Source organism: Notolepis coatsorum, assembly GCF_963971535.1.
Source record: "Notolepis coatsorum genome assembly, chromosome: 10".
NCBI lineage: Eukaryota > Metazoa > Chordata > Actinopteri > Aulopiformes > Paralepididae > Notolepis > Notolepis coatsorum.
The window spans coordinates 20,644,829-20,663,427 of NC_140174.1; the positions used below are offsets into that span (position 1 = coordinate 20,644,829).

At 44.1% G+C, this 18,599-nt stretch overlaps 1 protein-coding gene across 1 annotated transcript in view; it reads right to left on the reverse strand.

The window, feature by feature from the left end:
• The window catches only part of LOC311235351 (signal transducer and activator of transcription 5B-like), a 76,286-nt gene extending 57,983 nt beyond the window's left edge, over positions 1–18,303 (reverse strand). Inside the window, exons 1-2 of the mRNA XM_084322788.1 lie at positions 18,195–18,303; positions 4,568–4,710 (exon numbers count right to left, since the gene is read on the reverse strand). Coding sequence (XP_084178914.1) covers positions 4,568–4,710; positions 18,195–18,200 — 149 coding nt within the window. The 5' untranslated portion in view covers positions 18,201–18,303. The remainder of the gene's footprint in view (positions 1–4,567; positions 4,711–18,194) is intronic.
• Between the last annotated feature and the right edge of the window lie 296 nt (positions 18,304–18,599).

Consider the following 18,599-nt stretch of genomic DNA (forward strand, 5'->3'; position numbering starts at 1 on the left):
TCAGAGTCGAGCTCCACAGAGTCCCTGAGAGAGAGAGAGAGAGAGGTCAGAGTCCAGCTCCACAGAGTCCCTGAGAGAGAGAGAGGTCAGAGGTCAGAGTCCAGCTCCACAGAGTCCCTGAGAGGCGTCTATACTTTCCGTAGCCGCATTTCTGGCAAGACGCTCTCTGATTGGCCGACGCCCGTTTCTACACTGGTTAAGCTTAGGCACTCTTTCGAAGTTGGTTATGGTTAGAGTTTGTCTTAGAGCATGGTGATAGAACGCCAGGTAGTTTGCAGGCTGTTCGACGCGGAAATGGGCAAAGACACAGCTCGTCACGCGATTGGGCAACAGTGGCCAATCAAAGAGCGTCTGCCAGAAATGCGGCTACGGAAAGTATAGACGCCCCTGAGAGAGAGAGAGAGGTCAGAGTCCAGCTCCACCGAGTCCCTGAGAGAGAGACACACACACACAGAGACACACAGAGATACAGATACACACAGATACGCACACACACACACAGAGAGACACAGAGATACACACAGATATACACACACACACAGAGATACACACAGATACACACACACACAGAGACACACAGAGAGATACACACACACAGAGAGACACACACACAGAGAGAGAGACACACACACACACACACAGAGAGACCCACTAGCAGGCGTCCTCTGTGAATAACCCACAACGCGTGTGGCAAGGCCTTCCCTCTCAGTCTACATGACCTATGACCTTTGGCTCTACCGCACCCATGCCATTGTACCGTCTGCTGGTACACAGCTGTTGTTAAGTGTCTTCTTGAGGTAGATGTAGCTAACAGAGTATTTACCAGGAGAGGAGACAGCTGTTGATGCCGAGTGTCTTCTTGAAGTAGATGTAGCTAACAGAGTATTTACCAGGAGAGGAGACAGCTGTTGATGTTGCTGAGTGTCTTCTTGAAGTAGATGTAGCTAACAGAGTATTTACCAGGAGAGGAGACAGCTGTTGATGCCGAGTGTCTTCTTGAAGTAGATGTAGCTAACAGAGTATTTACCAGGAGAGGAGACAGCTGTTGATGATGAGTGTCTTCTTGAGGTAGATGTAGCTAACAGAGTATTTACCAGGAGAGGAGACAGCTGTTGATGTTGCTGAGTGTCTTCTTGAAGTAGATGTAGCTAACAGAGTATTTACCAGAAGAGCAGACAGCTGTTGATGATGAGTGTCTTCTTGATGTATTGTAGATGTAGCCAGGGCACGAAATTAACTGTGACTCACCGGCCAGTGGCGGGTAGATGGGGAAAAATCTACCCGCCAAGCATATTTCTTACCAGCCAAAAAAAAACGCATTTTGTGTCACATATATATATATATATATAAAACATATTTCAAGTAGTGTAGGAAAGCCTGCTAATAAGACTACTTTGTTCTGTAATAGCCCTTCATATGTTGTTGTTGACAGGAAAGGGTAATTGATTCATGCCTGTGTAATCGTTCAGTGTGATGTGCCCCGATCAAGTGTTGCACTCTAGTCTTCTGATAACGTTACTGACCATTAAGAGTTCTCTCCCTTTAAGTGAGCAAGCCGGTCTCCGTGTTACTGCCTGACGACTACTTCGTTCTGTACCTGCCCTTTAAGAGTCCCTCCCCTTTAACGTGCACGAGCTATTCTCTGTGTTGCTGCCTGATGGTCGGCTGCTGTAGCAGTAATGTCCGTCCCTTTGGGATAACGTGTGCGTCAATGAACATTACCTGTGCTTAGTTCTGCCTAATCCATTCATTCAGCTTACTCTACCTTTATAGTGTGTCTCCGCTGTTCTATTCCTGTCGACGTCATTCCCTCTGTTATTGAAACACCGCGCCGTTAGCTTAGCTACACGTTAGCCAACATACGTTGCCTGCAAGAGATGCTGCGTGGTTAGCTTAGCCGCACGTGAGCTAGCTTAGGCTATATAACTCACTCACTACTTCTAGTGAATAGAATGTATCTTTACACCTGGTTTACAGTCCACCTACCTATACTGTTTACATGCACTGCATGAGTAATCCCCCTGCATAGGTTATGTAGGTTATATATATAATAACTCCGGTTAAGTGAATGTCTTGGTTAATAGTTGCACTGTATTGCTATGAATATCATTGTAGCTATAGACCACATGTTTATGACCTTATGTTTATGTACGCCACTACTGTGTTTACTAATGTATACTGTATTGTATCACTACTGTGTTATTAATGTATACTGTATTGTATTCCTCTGTAGACAACCACACACATGGAAATATCCCAACCACACACACCTTTCTGTTCCCAATAAAAGACAATACCTGCAGCACGCCTCTGTGACTCTCTAATAGGAGTTAAAACGCCATAGTGTCCGCCAGCTCTATTAAACGCAACCCGTGGAGGCCCTAGCCCTCCGTTTCAAGTAGATAGGGTATTATGTTGAAGAATACACTTAAATAAGAGGCCAGAGTAAAATTTTAAGCGAATTATTTTAATATATTCATTGATGATTGATTAATCAATACATGTCAATTCAATCTTAAGATTAAATTGTAACCTACTGTTAAACATCATCAGACTCCTCACTCTACCCTCTTTGCAGGATTTAACAGAACATAATAAAATGTGAAGGTTTTATAAACCTAACTTAAACCTCCTCAATCATGTCCTCATCAGAGTCCACAATCTCATTGATTTACTACCGATGACAAACGTGTTGTTTCTGTTTTTCTTTTTGACTTTGACTGTGAGAAAATAATAAATCACACACAAAGGGATAATGGCTTATAGCAGACTTAATGATTTTTAGAATATTTCAGATAATGAAATGAAATGTTTATCAAATTCAACTATCCAGTTAGTATTTATACTGTAACGTTTGGCTTTAAACCATATTGAACGTAGAGAGAGAGAGAGAGAGAGAGAGAGCGAGAGAGAGAGAGAGCGAGAGAGCAAGAGAGCGAGATAGAGAGAGCGAAAGCGAGAGAGAGAGCCCCCGTCTGAGTCGCGTAGTTGATGATGTCACACACTAGACTAGGATGTCAACAGAACACACGGAGCCTGGATGCCCGATGCATGAAGCGATATAAAGAAACCAATAGCCAATAAATGTGAAGTTATCTTTGAACCCCTGTTGTCAAGCCTCGTTAATATAACCCCCCCCCCCCCCCCCCCCCCCTTTCCTCACTAATGGAACTGGTTTTGTGGACTCACTGATGGTGCTTTGAGCGTTTCCAGGGTTAGCAGCTAACGCTAATTAGCTTAGCTAAAGTCAGCGCATGGTCTGTCTATAATGAAATGATAACAAAAGAACGTGTTCTTTTGTTAGGTGGTCCCGCTCTCGCGTGTGTTTTCTTTTTAGCGGTCGGCTTACTCTTTCCATAGTTCCACATTATTTGTAACCCATTTAAAGTTATTAAGCTAATGTTAGCTCCCGGCTACAGTGCAAGCAGGCGCCACGGGCAGTCAGGACAGAAGAGTAGTGGATGTGACATCGGTAAACAAGCCACAAATTAGGCCTGTCGTAAGACCAAAACACACTGCAGTTTTAATAATATTACATGACTATTTGGTTACCCGCCACATGGCGGACAGACCTCTCAGTGTCATTCGCCAAACGTAAAATCTGCCCGCCAATGGCGGGTGGCGGGCTCTAATTTCGTGCCCTGGATGTAGCTAACAGAGTATTTACCAGGAGAGGAGACAGCTGTTGATGATGAGTGTCTTCTTGAAGTAGATGTAGCTAACAGAGTATTTACCAGGAGAGGAGACAGCTGTTGATGATGAGTGTCTTCTTGAAGTAGATGTAGCTAACAGAGTATTTACCAGGAGAGGAGACAGCTGTTGATGATGAGTGTCTTCTTGAAGTAGATGTAGCTAACAGAGTATTTACCAGGAGAGGAGACAGCTGTTGATGATGAGTGTCTTCTTGAAGTAGATGTAGCTAACAGAGTATTTACCAGGAGAGGAGACAAAACAAGTGGAGCATTGACCAACATATAATATGAGTCATAGATATAATGTGCAAAGAGATCTGGATAATGACGTACTTATGAAACAGCTGTGTGTGTGTGTGTGTGTGTGTGTGTGTGTGTGTGTGTGTGTGTGTGTGTGTGTGTGTGTGTGTGTGTGTGTGTGTGTGTGTGTGTGTGTGTGTGTGTGTGTGTGTAGACAAGATGGTGTGTAGAGAGAGAGAGGGAGAGAAGAGAGAGGGGTAGTGTGTGTAGATAGAGTGAAGGCTATGTGTATGCGATTTTGCGTGTGTGTGCATGTTAAGAGGTTAAAGAGAGAGAGTGTATTTGTGCATGTGTGTGTGTTAGAGAGAGAGAGAGAGAGAGAGAGAGAGAGAGAGAGAGAGAGAGAGAGATAGTGTATTCGTGCATGTGTGTGTGTGTTAGAAAGAAAGAAAGAAAGAAAGAAAGAAAGAAAGAAAGAAAGAAAGAAAGAAAGAAAGAAAGAAAGAAAGAAAGAAAGAAAGAAAGATTCTGGGTTCAAACCCCAGCAGTGGTTAGTCGATCCACTGGGCCAGGACCCTCCCCCTGAAGCCCCTCGCCCTGAAGCCCCTCCCACCTGAAGCCCCTCCCCTACGTACCACAGCTGGCTCTCGATCCAGGGCGCCAGGTAGTGCCGCACCTCGATGGGGAAGTGCTGACCATACAGAGCCTGCATCTGATGAAGAGCCTCACCCTGCAGCTGCTGAGCCTGGATCCACACGGCCATCACCCCCTCAGCTCCCTGAGGAGGAGAGGGAGGAGGTGAGAGAGAGGAGGAGCAGGAGAGAGGAGAGGAGGTGAGAGGGGAGGAGGAGGAGGAGGAGAGGGAGGTGAGAGGAGGAGGAGGAGGAGAAGAGAGGAGGAGGAGCAGGTGAGAGAGGAGAGGAGGATAATAATAGTGTCTAATTAATGTCTGGGAGCTTTAGAATGCAGCCTGAATAAACCACTCCCTACTACCTGGTAAAGCCCATACTCCATAGGCCTTTATATAACTATTTTATTTATACAACTATTTTATTTATATAACTCTTTATAACTGTTTTATTTATATAACTCTTTTATTTATATAACTCTTTATATAACTATTTTATTTAATTATATAACTATTTTATTCAAAGCGCTTTACAATTTGTTCCTCACATTCACCCGCTCACTCACACATTCACACACAGAGTGCCAGAGTGATTCACATGCAAGGTGCCAACCTGCTCATCGGGAGCAGTTAGGAATTATATTCCTCGACTGATTATAGTGCAGGGCGCGTGTATGCTTTCTACAACGCAGTTGGGTTTCCGGGTTCCTCAGATTGGCCACTAAGCCCACGTGACCCTACGCTAGCACGCCCCCCTTATCGCCGCCAGTTATCGCTTACGCCGCGCATGCGCATGAGCCGCGCCAAGCTCCTCAGCCTCCTCAGCCGCTTAGCGCAATTTATACAAATGGAAGTATTGATGATTCGTTACGGCGTAATCAATACTTCCATTTGTATAAATTGCCAATATCAATGTGGAACGCCCTACCCAAAGCTGTAAAGGAATGTGAATCCCTACTAGGGGTGGGCGATATGACGATATTAAATAAATATCGGGTACAGTCCATAAACGATAAACTTTTTAAACTTATCGTGGACATCGTGATGTTCCTCACAATCCCTCACATCAGTTTATAAGCCGCCGCGGTTGAAATGACTTACTTTGGCGCAGCGCTTGCCTTTACTCTCTCCTCTCCCTCTCAAAGAAAAAAAATGCACACACTCACCCCAACTTACGCCATGTACACGCACGCGCGCACACACACACACCCAGAGAGGCGGTGCTACAGGTTTGTTTGGAGGAAACAGGGAACGGGGATACGAGAGCGTGAGAGAAGTGGAGCGAGCTTCGCAAGTTCAAACATTAGCAGCCCTATGTGTTTTATTCAGAAATGGCAATGGAATATGGAGGCGCCGATGTGGATGAACTGGTAGTAGCCTTGCATTCTAACCGTTAGCATTGCGGCTAGCGTAAAAGAGCTAATAAGGCACTGGATTCATACAGTAGCTTGATAGCTAGCGTCGAAATCCTCTGTGTGTCGCGTTGAAGAGGACGTCACGGCGCCCATGCAGCTACACTGACGGGGGGGTACCGTCTTTATATATATATCTATTGGGGGGTACTACCGAGTCGAGTAGGTACCATGCAGACCGTGGAAAAGCGGCATAAGAGAATACTTCATAATGTTTCATGCAATTAAAAAGTAAATATATATATGATGATGATGCACACACACCTTTACAGTGTTTTGTTTACCAGTAGGATGTAGGATAACATTGCTGATAATAAAAATCATAAGTCTAAGCTATCAAGTCTCCCGTGATTTTATATTACTATATATTAAAAGTAGGGATGTCCGATATTATCGGCCTACCGATATTATCGGCCGATATCTGCATAAAAATGTGATATTGGAAAATATCGGTATCGTTTTCTTTTTCTTTTTACATTTCTATAACCTTTATTTACCCAGGCAAGCAAGTAAGAACAAATTCTGATTTTATTTATTGTCAAAAGTATGCATAATGTTGTGTTAATTACACAACAAGAGATATGTAATGTTAATTACCTGAAATTATTCCATTTTTGGGGGGGGGGAACCCTGCATATATCGGTATCGGTTGATATCGGTATCGGAAATTAAGAGTTGGACAATATCGGTATATCGGTATCGGTAAAAAAGCCAATATCGAGCATCCCTAATTAAAAGTATAGGCGGACCATTCCTCGGTTACAAGATTATTATTTTCTCATAGTAGTGTGTGTATTTTTGGCTAAAGTGGATAGAAAACAGTACTGTGCAAAAGTCTTAGGCACCCAAGAGTATTTATATAAATTGTCTTAGATTTCTTAAAAAATTCTGTATTAGTGTGTCAGTAGACTACTCTTTTAGATTTTTAGAAATGTTTAATTAAATTATTTTTGAAAGCATCTTCATGGTTTAATGCAGACATATGTTGCAGGGACTATTTTAATCGTCATGTTGGCGTGCCTGTATGCTTCAAAGGGTTAAATCAAGCATTTTTAAGGGCTTTAGAGGAAATGTCAAAATATCGTGATGTACATCGTGTATCGTGACATAGCCAACAAATATCGTGATATAATTTAGAGGCCATATCGCCCAGCCCTAATCACTACCACCTTCAAAACCATTCTCAAAGAGCACCTACGGGAGACTGCAATTCGAAACTGGCCCCTGTAAATGTCCAAACCCAACCCCCTCCAATGTACAGTTTGATGCAACAGTACTGTCTACCTGTATGTCATGTATGTCCAGTGTTTCCCCTGAAAGAAAATTCAGAAGCGGTGCTGTGCCTCTAGGGGGGTCCGGGGGCGTTAAATGCATCAATCTGGTGCACTTTGAGAGCAAAATAAAAAGGCTAGATCTATGATGAACTTTGTGCTCAAAGCATAAAATCGACTAGACTACAGTGCTTTCTCCCTGCAGCCTTTTCCTCAGGTCAGTCTTTTACATTAAGCACCCCCCACAGCCCAAATGAAATGATAAAAAAAAAAAAATAATAATATATATATATATTTTTTTTTACATATAATTTTCTTTTAATAGTCTAGTTCATAGCAGCGGCGGTCGTAATTCAGCGCCGCTGCTGAATGCATATAGGGGAAACACTGATGTCATAAATGTCATGATGAAATTAAAATGGGGGACCCTGATGTAAACAAGACAAAAGTCTTTCTCTGGTCTGCATTCCCTTAACAATTGTGTGTATTGAGCTGTACTGTATTGTACCCATTCTGCAATCTGTTAATAAGATGTTCAATCAATCAATCAAACCCTCTGCACAGCAGCACTGTATTCATCTGACTCTCTCTCTCTGCACAGCAGCACTGTATTCATCTGACCCTCTCTCTGCACAGCAGCACTGTATTCATCTGACCCTCTCTCTGCACAGCAGCACTGTATTCATCTGACTCTCTCTCTGCACAGCAGCACTGTATTCATCTGACCCTCTCTGCACAGCGAGGTGGCGAGTGTGTGTGTGTGTGGGCTGGCAGCTGAACTCGGAGGAAGACCAAATTAATGACTCCTAATTTATGTCATTAAAATCGATAGCCTAATTGTTATACAAGTAATAGTCATATACTGGTTTGAATAAACAATGATATTAGTATTTCCCATCTTTGCTGAGCGATAATTTTGTGCGAAAGGAATTAAAGGCCTGTTCCATATAGTTCCAAATATAGGCCGGCTTGAGGTCAGTGATTGAAGCAAATAAAAGGCTGGGCTATACATTTTGGTTTTATGGTACTTATATATTAATTATATACAGACCATTCATCATTAATTTGCTTTATTTTAAACTTTAGTTAACGTTAATATTAATACCACACAGAAAACCTTGTATAATGTAATTGCAATGGTAACTATGAATTGAAAATGGGGGTCCCTGATGTGAATGAATGAATGAATGAATGAATGAATGAATGAATGAATGAATGAATGAATGAATGAATGAAAACTTTATTTAACAGATTGCAGAATGGGTACAAACAATACAGTACGGCTCAATACACACAATTGTTAAGAGGATGCAGACCAGAGAAAGACGTTTGTCTTGTTTACATCAGGGTCCCCCATTTTCAATTCATAGTGACATTTATGACTTACACAACATACATGACATTTATGGCATAGGGACATACATGACATACAGGTATTTAGTACCAGGGAACAAAATAAGTACCAGCCAACCGCCAATGGCTGGTAAAAAATCTGCCTGGCTGGTAGTTTTTAAAATCTACCAGCCAAATGGCTGGTAAGTCAAAAAGTTAAGTTTGTTCCCTGAGAGCAGAGCTACACAGCAGTGCGCCTATTTTGCGAGCCGAAATAAGTCTGTGGTTTTTTCTTCTTCTCACAACGGGTCAAATGCATCTAACATGCATTGCATTGTCGCCATTCCTTTATGCCCACATCGCCCGAAATGAACGTTATGTTAGCGTAAGCTAACAAGCTAATCCTGATCAGCGGCAGAGCCATAGAGAACAGCAGACAGTGTGGACTGGGGAAAGGGAAATGGGGGGGGGGGGGGGCACTCTCCCTTTCTCTGTGTGTGTGCGTGCGTTTGGAAAGACGATGAAGTCACTAGTCAGGAGGAGTATATTGTAGTAAACTGAGGATTACTGAGGATGCACAGATAATGTTGATATTCAAATATAAAAAGGTTTCGAGAGGAGTGGAAGTTTGAAGACAGACTAGACTACAATATGATGCGGGGGTGGTGAGTTGAAACAGTGTGTGTGTCCCCGACCCCACTTCTATGTTTCAATAAATTATTTGCATTTAAAACTATTAACGCTGACTCATTCCTTCAGTCCACTCAAAATTATGCTAATATTCCTTATGTTGTTTATGATATTAATTGAAAATAGCATATGAGAGTATTATATAGTAATAATAACACATGGCGATATACTAAAAAGCTATTTTTAATTTTTGGCTGGTAAAAAATCTGCCTGGCTGGTAGTTTTTAAAATCTACCAGCCCAGGGGTGTACAGTGCGACATATATATCGCACGTGCTACAGCAACAGCTGTCTGTGCGATGGATGGATTTACTTCAGTAGCACTGGTGCGATAGGGATTCGGTTCATATAGATACTCTTATTTTGAAAATCCTGTAGCGGGTCTCATTTCTGCCCACGCGCAGCTCCAGCTAGGCTCCGAAAGCTAGCAACGTTCAGGTGCATATGATACTCTTATTTTGAAAAAACTCTTGTGACAACTCGACGAGTCGTATCCGCCCTATCGTGCTTCTGCAAGGAGCAGCGCGTTGGTCGGTTGGTGCGCACTGCTGCGTTAACACAGCAGTGCGCCTACACGTCCCGAAATAAGTCCGTGGTGTTTTTTCTTTCTCGCAACGGGTCAAATGCATCTACATGCTTTGCACCGTCGCCATTCCTTTATGCGCACATCGCCCGAAATTAACGTTTATGTACCATTACAATCACTACAACGTTAGCAAGCTAACAAGCTAATCCTGATCAGAGGCGCAGAGCCAGCAGACACAGTGTGGAAAGGGAAATGGGGGGCACTCTCTCCCCTTCCCTGTGTGTGTGTGTGCGTGCGTGCGTTTGGAAAGACGATGAAGTCACTAGTCAGGACTCGGGACAGGAGTATATTATAGTAAACTGAGGATGGACAGATCATGATGATATTCAAATATAAACAAGTTTCGAGAGGAGTGGAAGTTTGAAGACAGACTAGACTACAATATGATGCGGGGGTGGTGAGTTGAAACAGTGTGTGTGAATGAATGAATGAAAACTTTATTTAACAGATTGCAGAATGGGTACAGTACGGCTCAATACACACAATTGTTAAGGGGATGCAGACCAGAGAAAGACGTTTGTCTTGTTTACATCAGGGTCCCCCAGTGTGTGTGTCCCAACCGACCCCACTTCTATGTTTCAATAAATTATTTGCATTTAAAACTATTAACGCTGACTCATTCCTTCAGTCCACTCAAAATTATGCTAATATTCCTTATGTTGTTTATGATATTAATTGAAAATTGCATATGAGAGTATCATAGTAATAATAACACATGGCGATATACTAAATGACAGCCAAACATGGCACTGCAACTAAATAACACAAATACAATAGGCACATTTGTGACTGTTACAAATATAACACGTTTTATACTTGTGCTACAAGATTTTGGCCTGTGCTACAAAACTATCAACCTCTGTAGCACCAGTGCTATGTGCAAAAAAAGTTAACGTACAGCCCTGTACCAGCCAAATGGCTGGTAAGTCAAAAAGTTAATTTTGTTCCCTGTTTAGTACTGTTACATTTGTGACATATACGATATGCAAATACATAGTACTGTTACCCATAGATCCTGACAGAGTATATACATATGATGGGGAGGGGACTGTACATTAGGAGGGGGTGGGTGGGTGGGAGAGAAATATACATACGGTGGAGAGAGAATATATACATATGGTGGGGAGGAGACTGTCTATTAGGAGGGGGTGGGGGGGGTTTGGACATTTACGGTGGCCAGTTTCGAATTGCAGCCTCCCGTAGGTGCTCTTTAAGAGCGGTTTTGAATGTGGGTAGTGATTCACATTCCTTTACAGCTTTGGGTAGGGCGTTCCACATTGATGTGGCATAATTGCTAAACGTGTTTAGTCCCTTGTTTGAGCCGAATCTGGGTTTAACATGATTTGTTGAGCTCCCTCTGGTGTTGTGATCGTGGTATTCACTGACCTTTGGGAAGTATTTTGACATGTACATGGGTACCTTAGTCGTATAGTGTATCTTGTAGACCAGGCCCATTGCAAGTTGCTGTACTCTGTCATCTACTCTAAGCCATCCTAGGTTGTCAAAGTGGGCAGGGGTGAGGTGGGTTCTAGGGGTAAGGTCCAGTAGAAGTCTGACCAGTTTGTTTTGTGATGTTTGTAATCTTGTTTTTGTAAACAAGACTGTAACAATAGGATTGTTCTATTTAAGTGCTGTTGCACGTAGGACTCTTTTAGAGGTGACACCGAGGGTTCACTTGTGGTGGAACCACGCTTATGTAACTATAACAACGGTGAATAAAGTACAAGTAAGCAAGTCTGCTTTAACCCTTCATTGTGTACAGTCGGGACACGGACGGAACATAATGAAACATGGTGACAGCTGGGTACAGATCGGGAAAGTAATTTGCGCTGTAGCTAGAGAAGTAAAGAGTTTAGCTGGCGAGCTGTGGCTAACACGTACTTCGGGGAGAAAACTCTTACTAGCTGTCGGCGATGGAAGGGCTAAATGCGCTAAGACCCCCTGGAAATCTACGATTGGACTCCAACAACTTGGCAAAGGCATGGAGAAGTTGGAAGGAGGAGTTCACATTGTATACAGACCTTACCATGCCCGACGCCGAAGAGACAACAAAAGTCAAGCTGTTTAAATATCTCGTCAGAGAAAAGGGAAGAGAACTATGGACAACTCTGCCGAGTCCGTCGGCGAAGACAACGGTGACAACTATCATCAAGCAGTTTGACGAGTACTGCAATCCAAAGGTAAATGAAACAGTGGAAAGATACAGATTCTTTATCAGGAACCAAGGATTGGATGAAAACGTGGACAGCTATGTAACAGACTTGAGAATGCTTGCTAGTAGTTGCAGCTTTGGGGACATTAGAGATTCCCTGATCAGAGATCGAATTGTATGTGGTACAAATAGCTCAGAACTGAGAGAGAGACTGCTCAGGGACGATAGGCTGACTCTGGAAACATGCCTGAAAATATGTAGAGCTTCGGAGCTGTCAAGGGCTAATAGCAGGACACTGCAACAAGGACAGGCAGTGGAAGAGGTACATGCGCTAAAACAGTCAGAAGAGTGGAAAAAAGACAGCGAGGTTGACTGCATGTTTTGTGGTAAAACACATGAGGAACAAGAAATAATTCCCAGCTTTTGGAAAAAAGTGTAAAAAGTGTGGGAGAGAAAATCACTTTGCGGCTAAATGCAAAACAAAACAGGAGAGCAGCAAGAAAACTAGGAAAGTGCATGCAGTAGCAGAACAGCACAGTGATAGTGATTCTTACGAGGAAGACCTCTGCTGCATAACAGAAGTAAATAGAGAGGATGAAAATGTTAATCAGTTAAAAGACAGCCACAGGCAGGGCCAACAGCTTTTTGCAGGGATGATGTTGGGGGAAGCACTAGTTAACTTCCAGATAGACTGTGGGTGTGGGGCCACCTGTAATGTCATCCCCATACATTTGTTAAACCCTGACACACAGCTAGAACACACTGAGAAAGTACTGGTGATGTATAATAAGACTAGGGTGATTCCTCTGGGTACATGTAAGGTTAAGATCAGAAACCCCAGAAACAACAAGCGTTACAGGCTAGAGTTTCAAGTGGTAGACCAGAGTAGCAGAATCCCTTTACTGGGCAGGAAAGACAGTGAGGCTATGAAGTTGATAAAGGTACAGTACGAAAATATCCTAGCTATAGACAGCATAGTGAGGAAAGAGCAGAGTCCAGTGACAGGGGGAGAAAGTGACAGTCACATGACAAGGGACAGAATAAATGCTGAGTTTGGGGATGTGTTCACCGGAGATGGATGCATGGAGGGGGAGTATAAAATAGAGATAGATGACAGAGTGCCGCCAGTGAAACTGCCAAAGCGCAGAGTGCTTGTAGCTATGATAATATAATACCGATACAGGAGGAACTCAAGGATCTGGAGAGAAGAGGGATTATCACACCAGTGGAACGCAGCACTGACTGGATCAGCAGCATGATCTCATTAAGGAAGCCGAATGGGAAACTAAGGCTGTGCATAGACCCGAAACCTCTGAATCGGGCACTAAAGAGAAGTCACTATCCACTCCCAACTATAGATGACATCCTGCCGGAGATGTCAAAGGCAAAAGTATTCACAGTCTGCGACGTGAAGCACGGTTTCTGGCACGTCAAGCTAGAAGAGGAGTCAAGCTGCCTGACCACATTCGCCACTCCATTTGGTCGCTACCGTTGGCTCCGGATGCCGATGGGAATAAGCCCGGCACCGGAAGTGTTCCAAAGAAAGCTCATGCAGGCCCTAGAGCAGGGCTGTACAGTGCGACGAGCTCGTCGCAAATTGCCCCTTTAATTGGCCGTTGCGATTGGTAAATAATATTTGGGGGCGGGCTTGCGAGTAGGGATTTCAAGCCTTGCATTCGCATTTCACTCCTAAATTATCCAAGCCGTGTGATGACGCCACTCACGCGAGCTGAGCACTCAGGTATGAGAGTGGGGAAAATCGATTGAGCACTCTGATAGACTGGCTGACTGATTTAGCTATGCCTATGAAGAAAAGTAAAGTTAGTATTGCTTCATATTTTCGACGCGTTCCACCTCCTAGTGAGCCGTCGAATGAAAATGTGACCGTCGAGAACATTGAGCCAGCAGTGGCAGTAGCCACCACCGCAGACCTGCCTTTGTACTAGGGTTGGATGCAGTTCCCTGTTGGTCAGTCTGTGTCTGTTATTCCATCTTCTTCTGCTCTGTTTAACGTTATACACTTCAAATAGTGCAGCATGTTTGAGAGTGCTCCCTTGACTGAGAGGATGGCTAGAGGATGGCCGGAACCACGAGAACTTTTATTAAACATTCTATTAAACATTCTGATATTTCCGCGGGTCTCGTGCAGTGGTCTCGTGCCACTGTCAACTAAAGCGAGCACTCGGAAGACACGCACCGTTTGACAGTGATATGCGCACCGACAGTCGGCGCAGTTGACATTTTCCAAGTGGGGGAAAATAAATCCTCTTCGTCCCGACTGTGTCCCGGCCCCGTGGAGGATTTTTCTTCATCCCAAATACATATTTTATTTCCCCCGGGACGACGGGACGGTGTTAGTCTCAAGCCCTGTCGTCGTATACCATTATCGATCCCCAGGTACTGGTTCAAATGTGAACGGTACCCAACCCTAACTGTTCAAAACGAAACGTCCCATTAAACTAAATAGTTCAGATAGCTCCTGATATCAATGTCTTATAACACTGAGTCGATGCGTATTCGAGCTGAGGGCACGCTGAATATAGTCAATAGGGTCCAGCTGCAGCGCTGGAGAATCCTGGCCGTAGCTGGAGGCTACAGTATAGGGTCCAGCTGCAGCTCCGGAGAATCCTGGCCGTAGCTGGAGGCTACTCGAGTACACACAGACAGTGGAGCTGGTTGCATATAGCGAGCATTTTGACTTGTTGCGTGGTGGCGATGTCTCGCAGATAATACAACTACAAGTATGATTATATAATATATATATTTTATTAAAAAAAATTATAAATTTTTTTTTTTTTTTTTTAATCAAAAACAATCGATATAAATAATGGTAAAATTGTTATTAAAAAATGTGCCCCTAAAAAATATTTTTTGCCCCTAAATCTCTCAATTAGGGGCAAGTGTGCCCCTAGTGAAAAAGCTTAGCGTACAGCCCTGCCCTAGAGGGCCTACCAGGAGTCTACGTCATAGCAGATGACATGTTAATCACAGGGGAAGGAGCAACGCAGGAGGCAGAAAAGGACCATGACAAGAAACTCCGAGGCTTTCTAACCAGATGCAGGGAGCGCAACATCAAGCTGAACGCGGACAAGTTCAAGCTTCGACAAAAAGAGGTGCCCTACATAGGTCATCTGCTCACGGCTAAGGGGCTGAGAATTGACCCGGAGAAAGTACGGGCGGTCAGAGAGATGCCGAAGCCAACAGATGTAAAAGGAGTACAAAGACTGGTTGGGATGGTCAACTCCCTGGCGAAGTTCTTTGACCACCTGTCAGATGACTGCGAGATTCTTAGACAACTCACACGGAAGGAAAACATGTGGGAATGGGCAGATGTCCAAGAGGAAGCGTTTCAAAGGCTAAAAGACAAAATAGCCAAAGCACCAGTCCTACAGTATTACAATAGAGAAGAGGAGTTGATGCTACAATGTGATGCGTCCGACACAGGACTGGGGGCCGCCCCGACACAGAAAGGTAAACCTGTAGCATTTAGTAGTAGGGCGCTCACACCAACTGAAAAGGGCTATGCCCAAATAGAGAAAGAGTGTTTAGCCATAGTGTTTGGTATGGAAAAGTTCCATCAATATACATATGGTAGACCGGTGACCGTTCAAAGCGACCACAAGCCTCTAGAAAATATCCACTGCAAGCCACTGCTTAGTGCACCGAAGAGATTACAAAGGATGCTACTCAGACTGCAGCACTATGATATTAGTGTGACATAGTGTGGGATATGTTGCTTGCAGACACGTTGAGTAGAGCATACTTACCAGAGAGCACTAAGGGAGACAGTGAGACAGAGGTAGAGACGGTAAACATGGTTAGCTATTTACCCATCTCAGCAGAGAGGCTGAGCGCTATCAGAGCTGCAACAAAGGATGACCTAAAGTTACAGAGTGTGGCAAATAGAATACTGTCAGGGTGGCCCAAGAGAAAAAGAGACTTGCCAAGTGACATCAGGCACTACCACTCGTTCCAGGAGGAAATGAGTTTCCAGGACGGCATCGTTTTCCGAGGAGAAAGAGCCGTGATACCGGATGCACTCAGGGTTGACATCACGTACAGGATCCACTCCTCTCATCTGGGAGTAGAAGGATGTCTGAGGCGAGCAAGGGAGTGTGTATACTGGCATGGGATGAACGAGGAGATAAAGACCTTCATCGCTAAATGTGGTATATGCAGGTCAGTGGACCCAAGGCAACAGAGGGAGACACTACACCCACATGACATGGCCAGCAGACCCTGGGCCAAGGTAGGGACAGACCTTTTCTCGTTCCACAACAAAGACTACCTGATCACTGTAGACTACTTCTCTAACTTTTGGGAGGTTGACTATCTGTCTGACACTAAGAGCAACACAGTAATCAGAAAACTCAAGGCCCACTTTGCCAGGCAAGGGATACCTGATGTCGTTATTTCTGATAACGGGCCACAGTATGCATCACAAGAGTTTCGACACTTCAGTCAGAAGTGGGGTTTTGAACACAGGACATCTTCGCCGGGATACCCACAGAGTAACGGGAAGGCGGAGTCAGCGGTAAAGACAGCCAAGGGCCTGATGCTGAAGGCTGCAGTGGCGAGAGAGGATCCGTACCTGGCTATGTTGGACCATCGTAACACGCCGAGCCAGGGCCTCAACACAAGTCCAGCACAGAGACTCCTAAGCAGGAGGACCAGAACCAGGGGAGTATTTTTTACGTTTGGCGAGTAATTCATGAAGAGCACTCGCCAGTCTGGCGAGTACTAGTAATTACAAAACAAAACAATCATTCTGCAATCTCCTGATTCGCTCACTGGCACAAGCCGAACTCTGACTCCCCCCCTGATTCCTCCCATTTGCGCCTCATAATAATCCAACCATAACCAATGAACATCATCGTTGTACAGATGCGCTCTAAGCTCCTCCAATGAACACTCATTTTCTAGAAGATGCCGCCCATCTAGGGGAAGTGGACAGATCACTGCGCGCGGACCTACAGACTCCTGCCACCGGCTTGACAACGTAGACAAACTTAGACAAAAACACATCAGTGGATGAAAATAATTGCATGTAGAGTCGTCGCTTTCGGATATCAGTGCGGTCTGACATGGGGGCGAACAACAGCATGCGACACGTCTCCTTCGAGTCGGATGAGAATGACAAGTCAACCAGCATTAGCCGGCTAGCTACCTAGCATGTAACAAGCTACCATAACGCGTGTTCAACATAGTGGACTATACTGAGCGGCTTTGCTTAAATGCAGCCGAGTGACATATTATTACCGGGTTTCCCCCCATATCACCACTCGCCCATATGCCCTTCACAGCGGTGATGTTGTCATACTAGTCATTCAGAATACACCTGCTGAACCCCTAGCGTCATCTTACAGCACAAGTACAGTACAACCAGAATACATTTGGCATACAACCAGAGTGCAAATGTAACAAGTCAAGTTGTTTTATTTAGCTATTACATTACAGTGAAATGCTTGGTTCTTTCACTGCCCAACTCAGTCCAACCCAGTCCAGTCCAGCCCAGCATCTTTCACTGCCCAGTTCAGCCCAACCCAGTCCAGAATAGTTCCCTCTTTCATGTTAATATGTGATATCCTAATATTTTGAAGAGTAGAGACAGTGTGATTAATACATGTTGTATGCTAATATTGTGGAGAGTAGAGACACTTATTCATGTTTTATGCTAATAAATATTTTAACGAGTAGAGACACGGCGTGATTATTACTATGATTGAAAATCAATTTAGACGAAGACATACAAAGAAGTAATGATCACAATTAGCGATTTTATTTTTGGCTGGTAAACAAATCAGTTTGGCTGGTAAAAAAAATCATCTACTCGCCAGTTGGCTGGTAAGCCAAAAAGTTAGTTTCCTCCCCTGACCAGAACCCTGCTTCCTACAAAAGACACTCTGCTGGAGCCAGAGGTAACGGACAATGACCAGGGACTGAAACACAACAGACAGAGACAGGAAAAATACTACAATCGCACAGCAAAGGACATGGACACTCTGAAAAGAGGAGACAGTGTGAGAGTACAGCCTGGTGACACACACAGGACTTGGAGAGTGGCAAAGGTGATCCAACCAGTGAGCCACAGATCATATGAGGTGGAGTTAGAGTCGGGAGGTGTTCTGAGAAGAAATCGTCGCCACCTCAGACACGATCACACCACTATAGACACACCAGGTACAATCACACCTGCATCACCAGTGACTGAGAAGGCCGGCCCGCCAGTCAACCCGGTAGGGAGCCAAGGTACGGTCAGTACCAGGTCTGGTCGACAGGTTGTCAGACCTCAATACCTGAAGGACTATACTTCGTGATTAGAGAATGAACTGGGGAGAGAGAGGGGGAAAAAAAGAAAAAAAATAGTGAAATGGGTTATGTGTGCACATGTTTTGATCTGTTGATTGTTTGAGGGGTACTAATGAGTCATTTACACAGTGTTGTTGTTAGTTGTAAGTAAGCAGAACACAGGTTAAGTAGTTGTAAGTTAAATATCTATATCCTGTATATATCTGTACTTGGAAAAAGAAAAAGAAAGATGTAACAATAGGATTGTTCTATTTAAGGGCGGCTACGTGGCGTAGTGGGCAAGGTGCT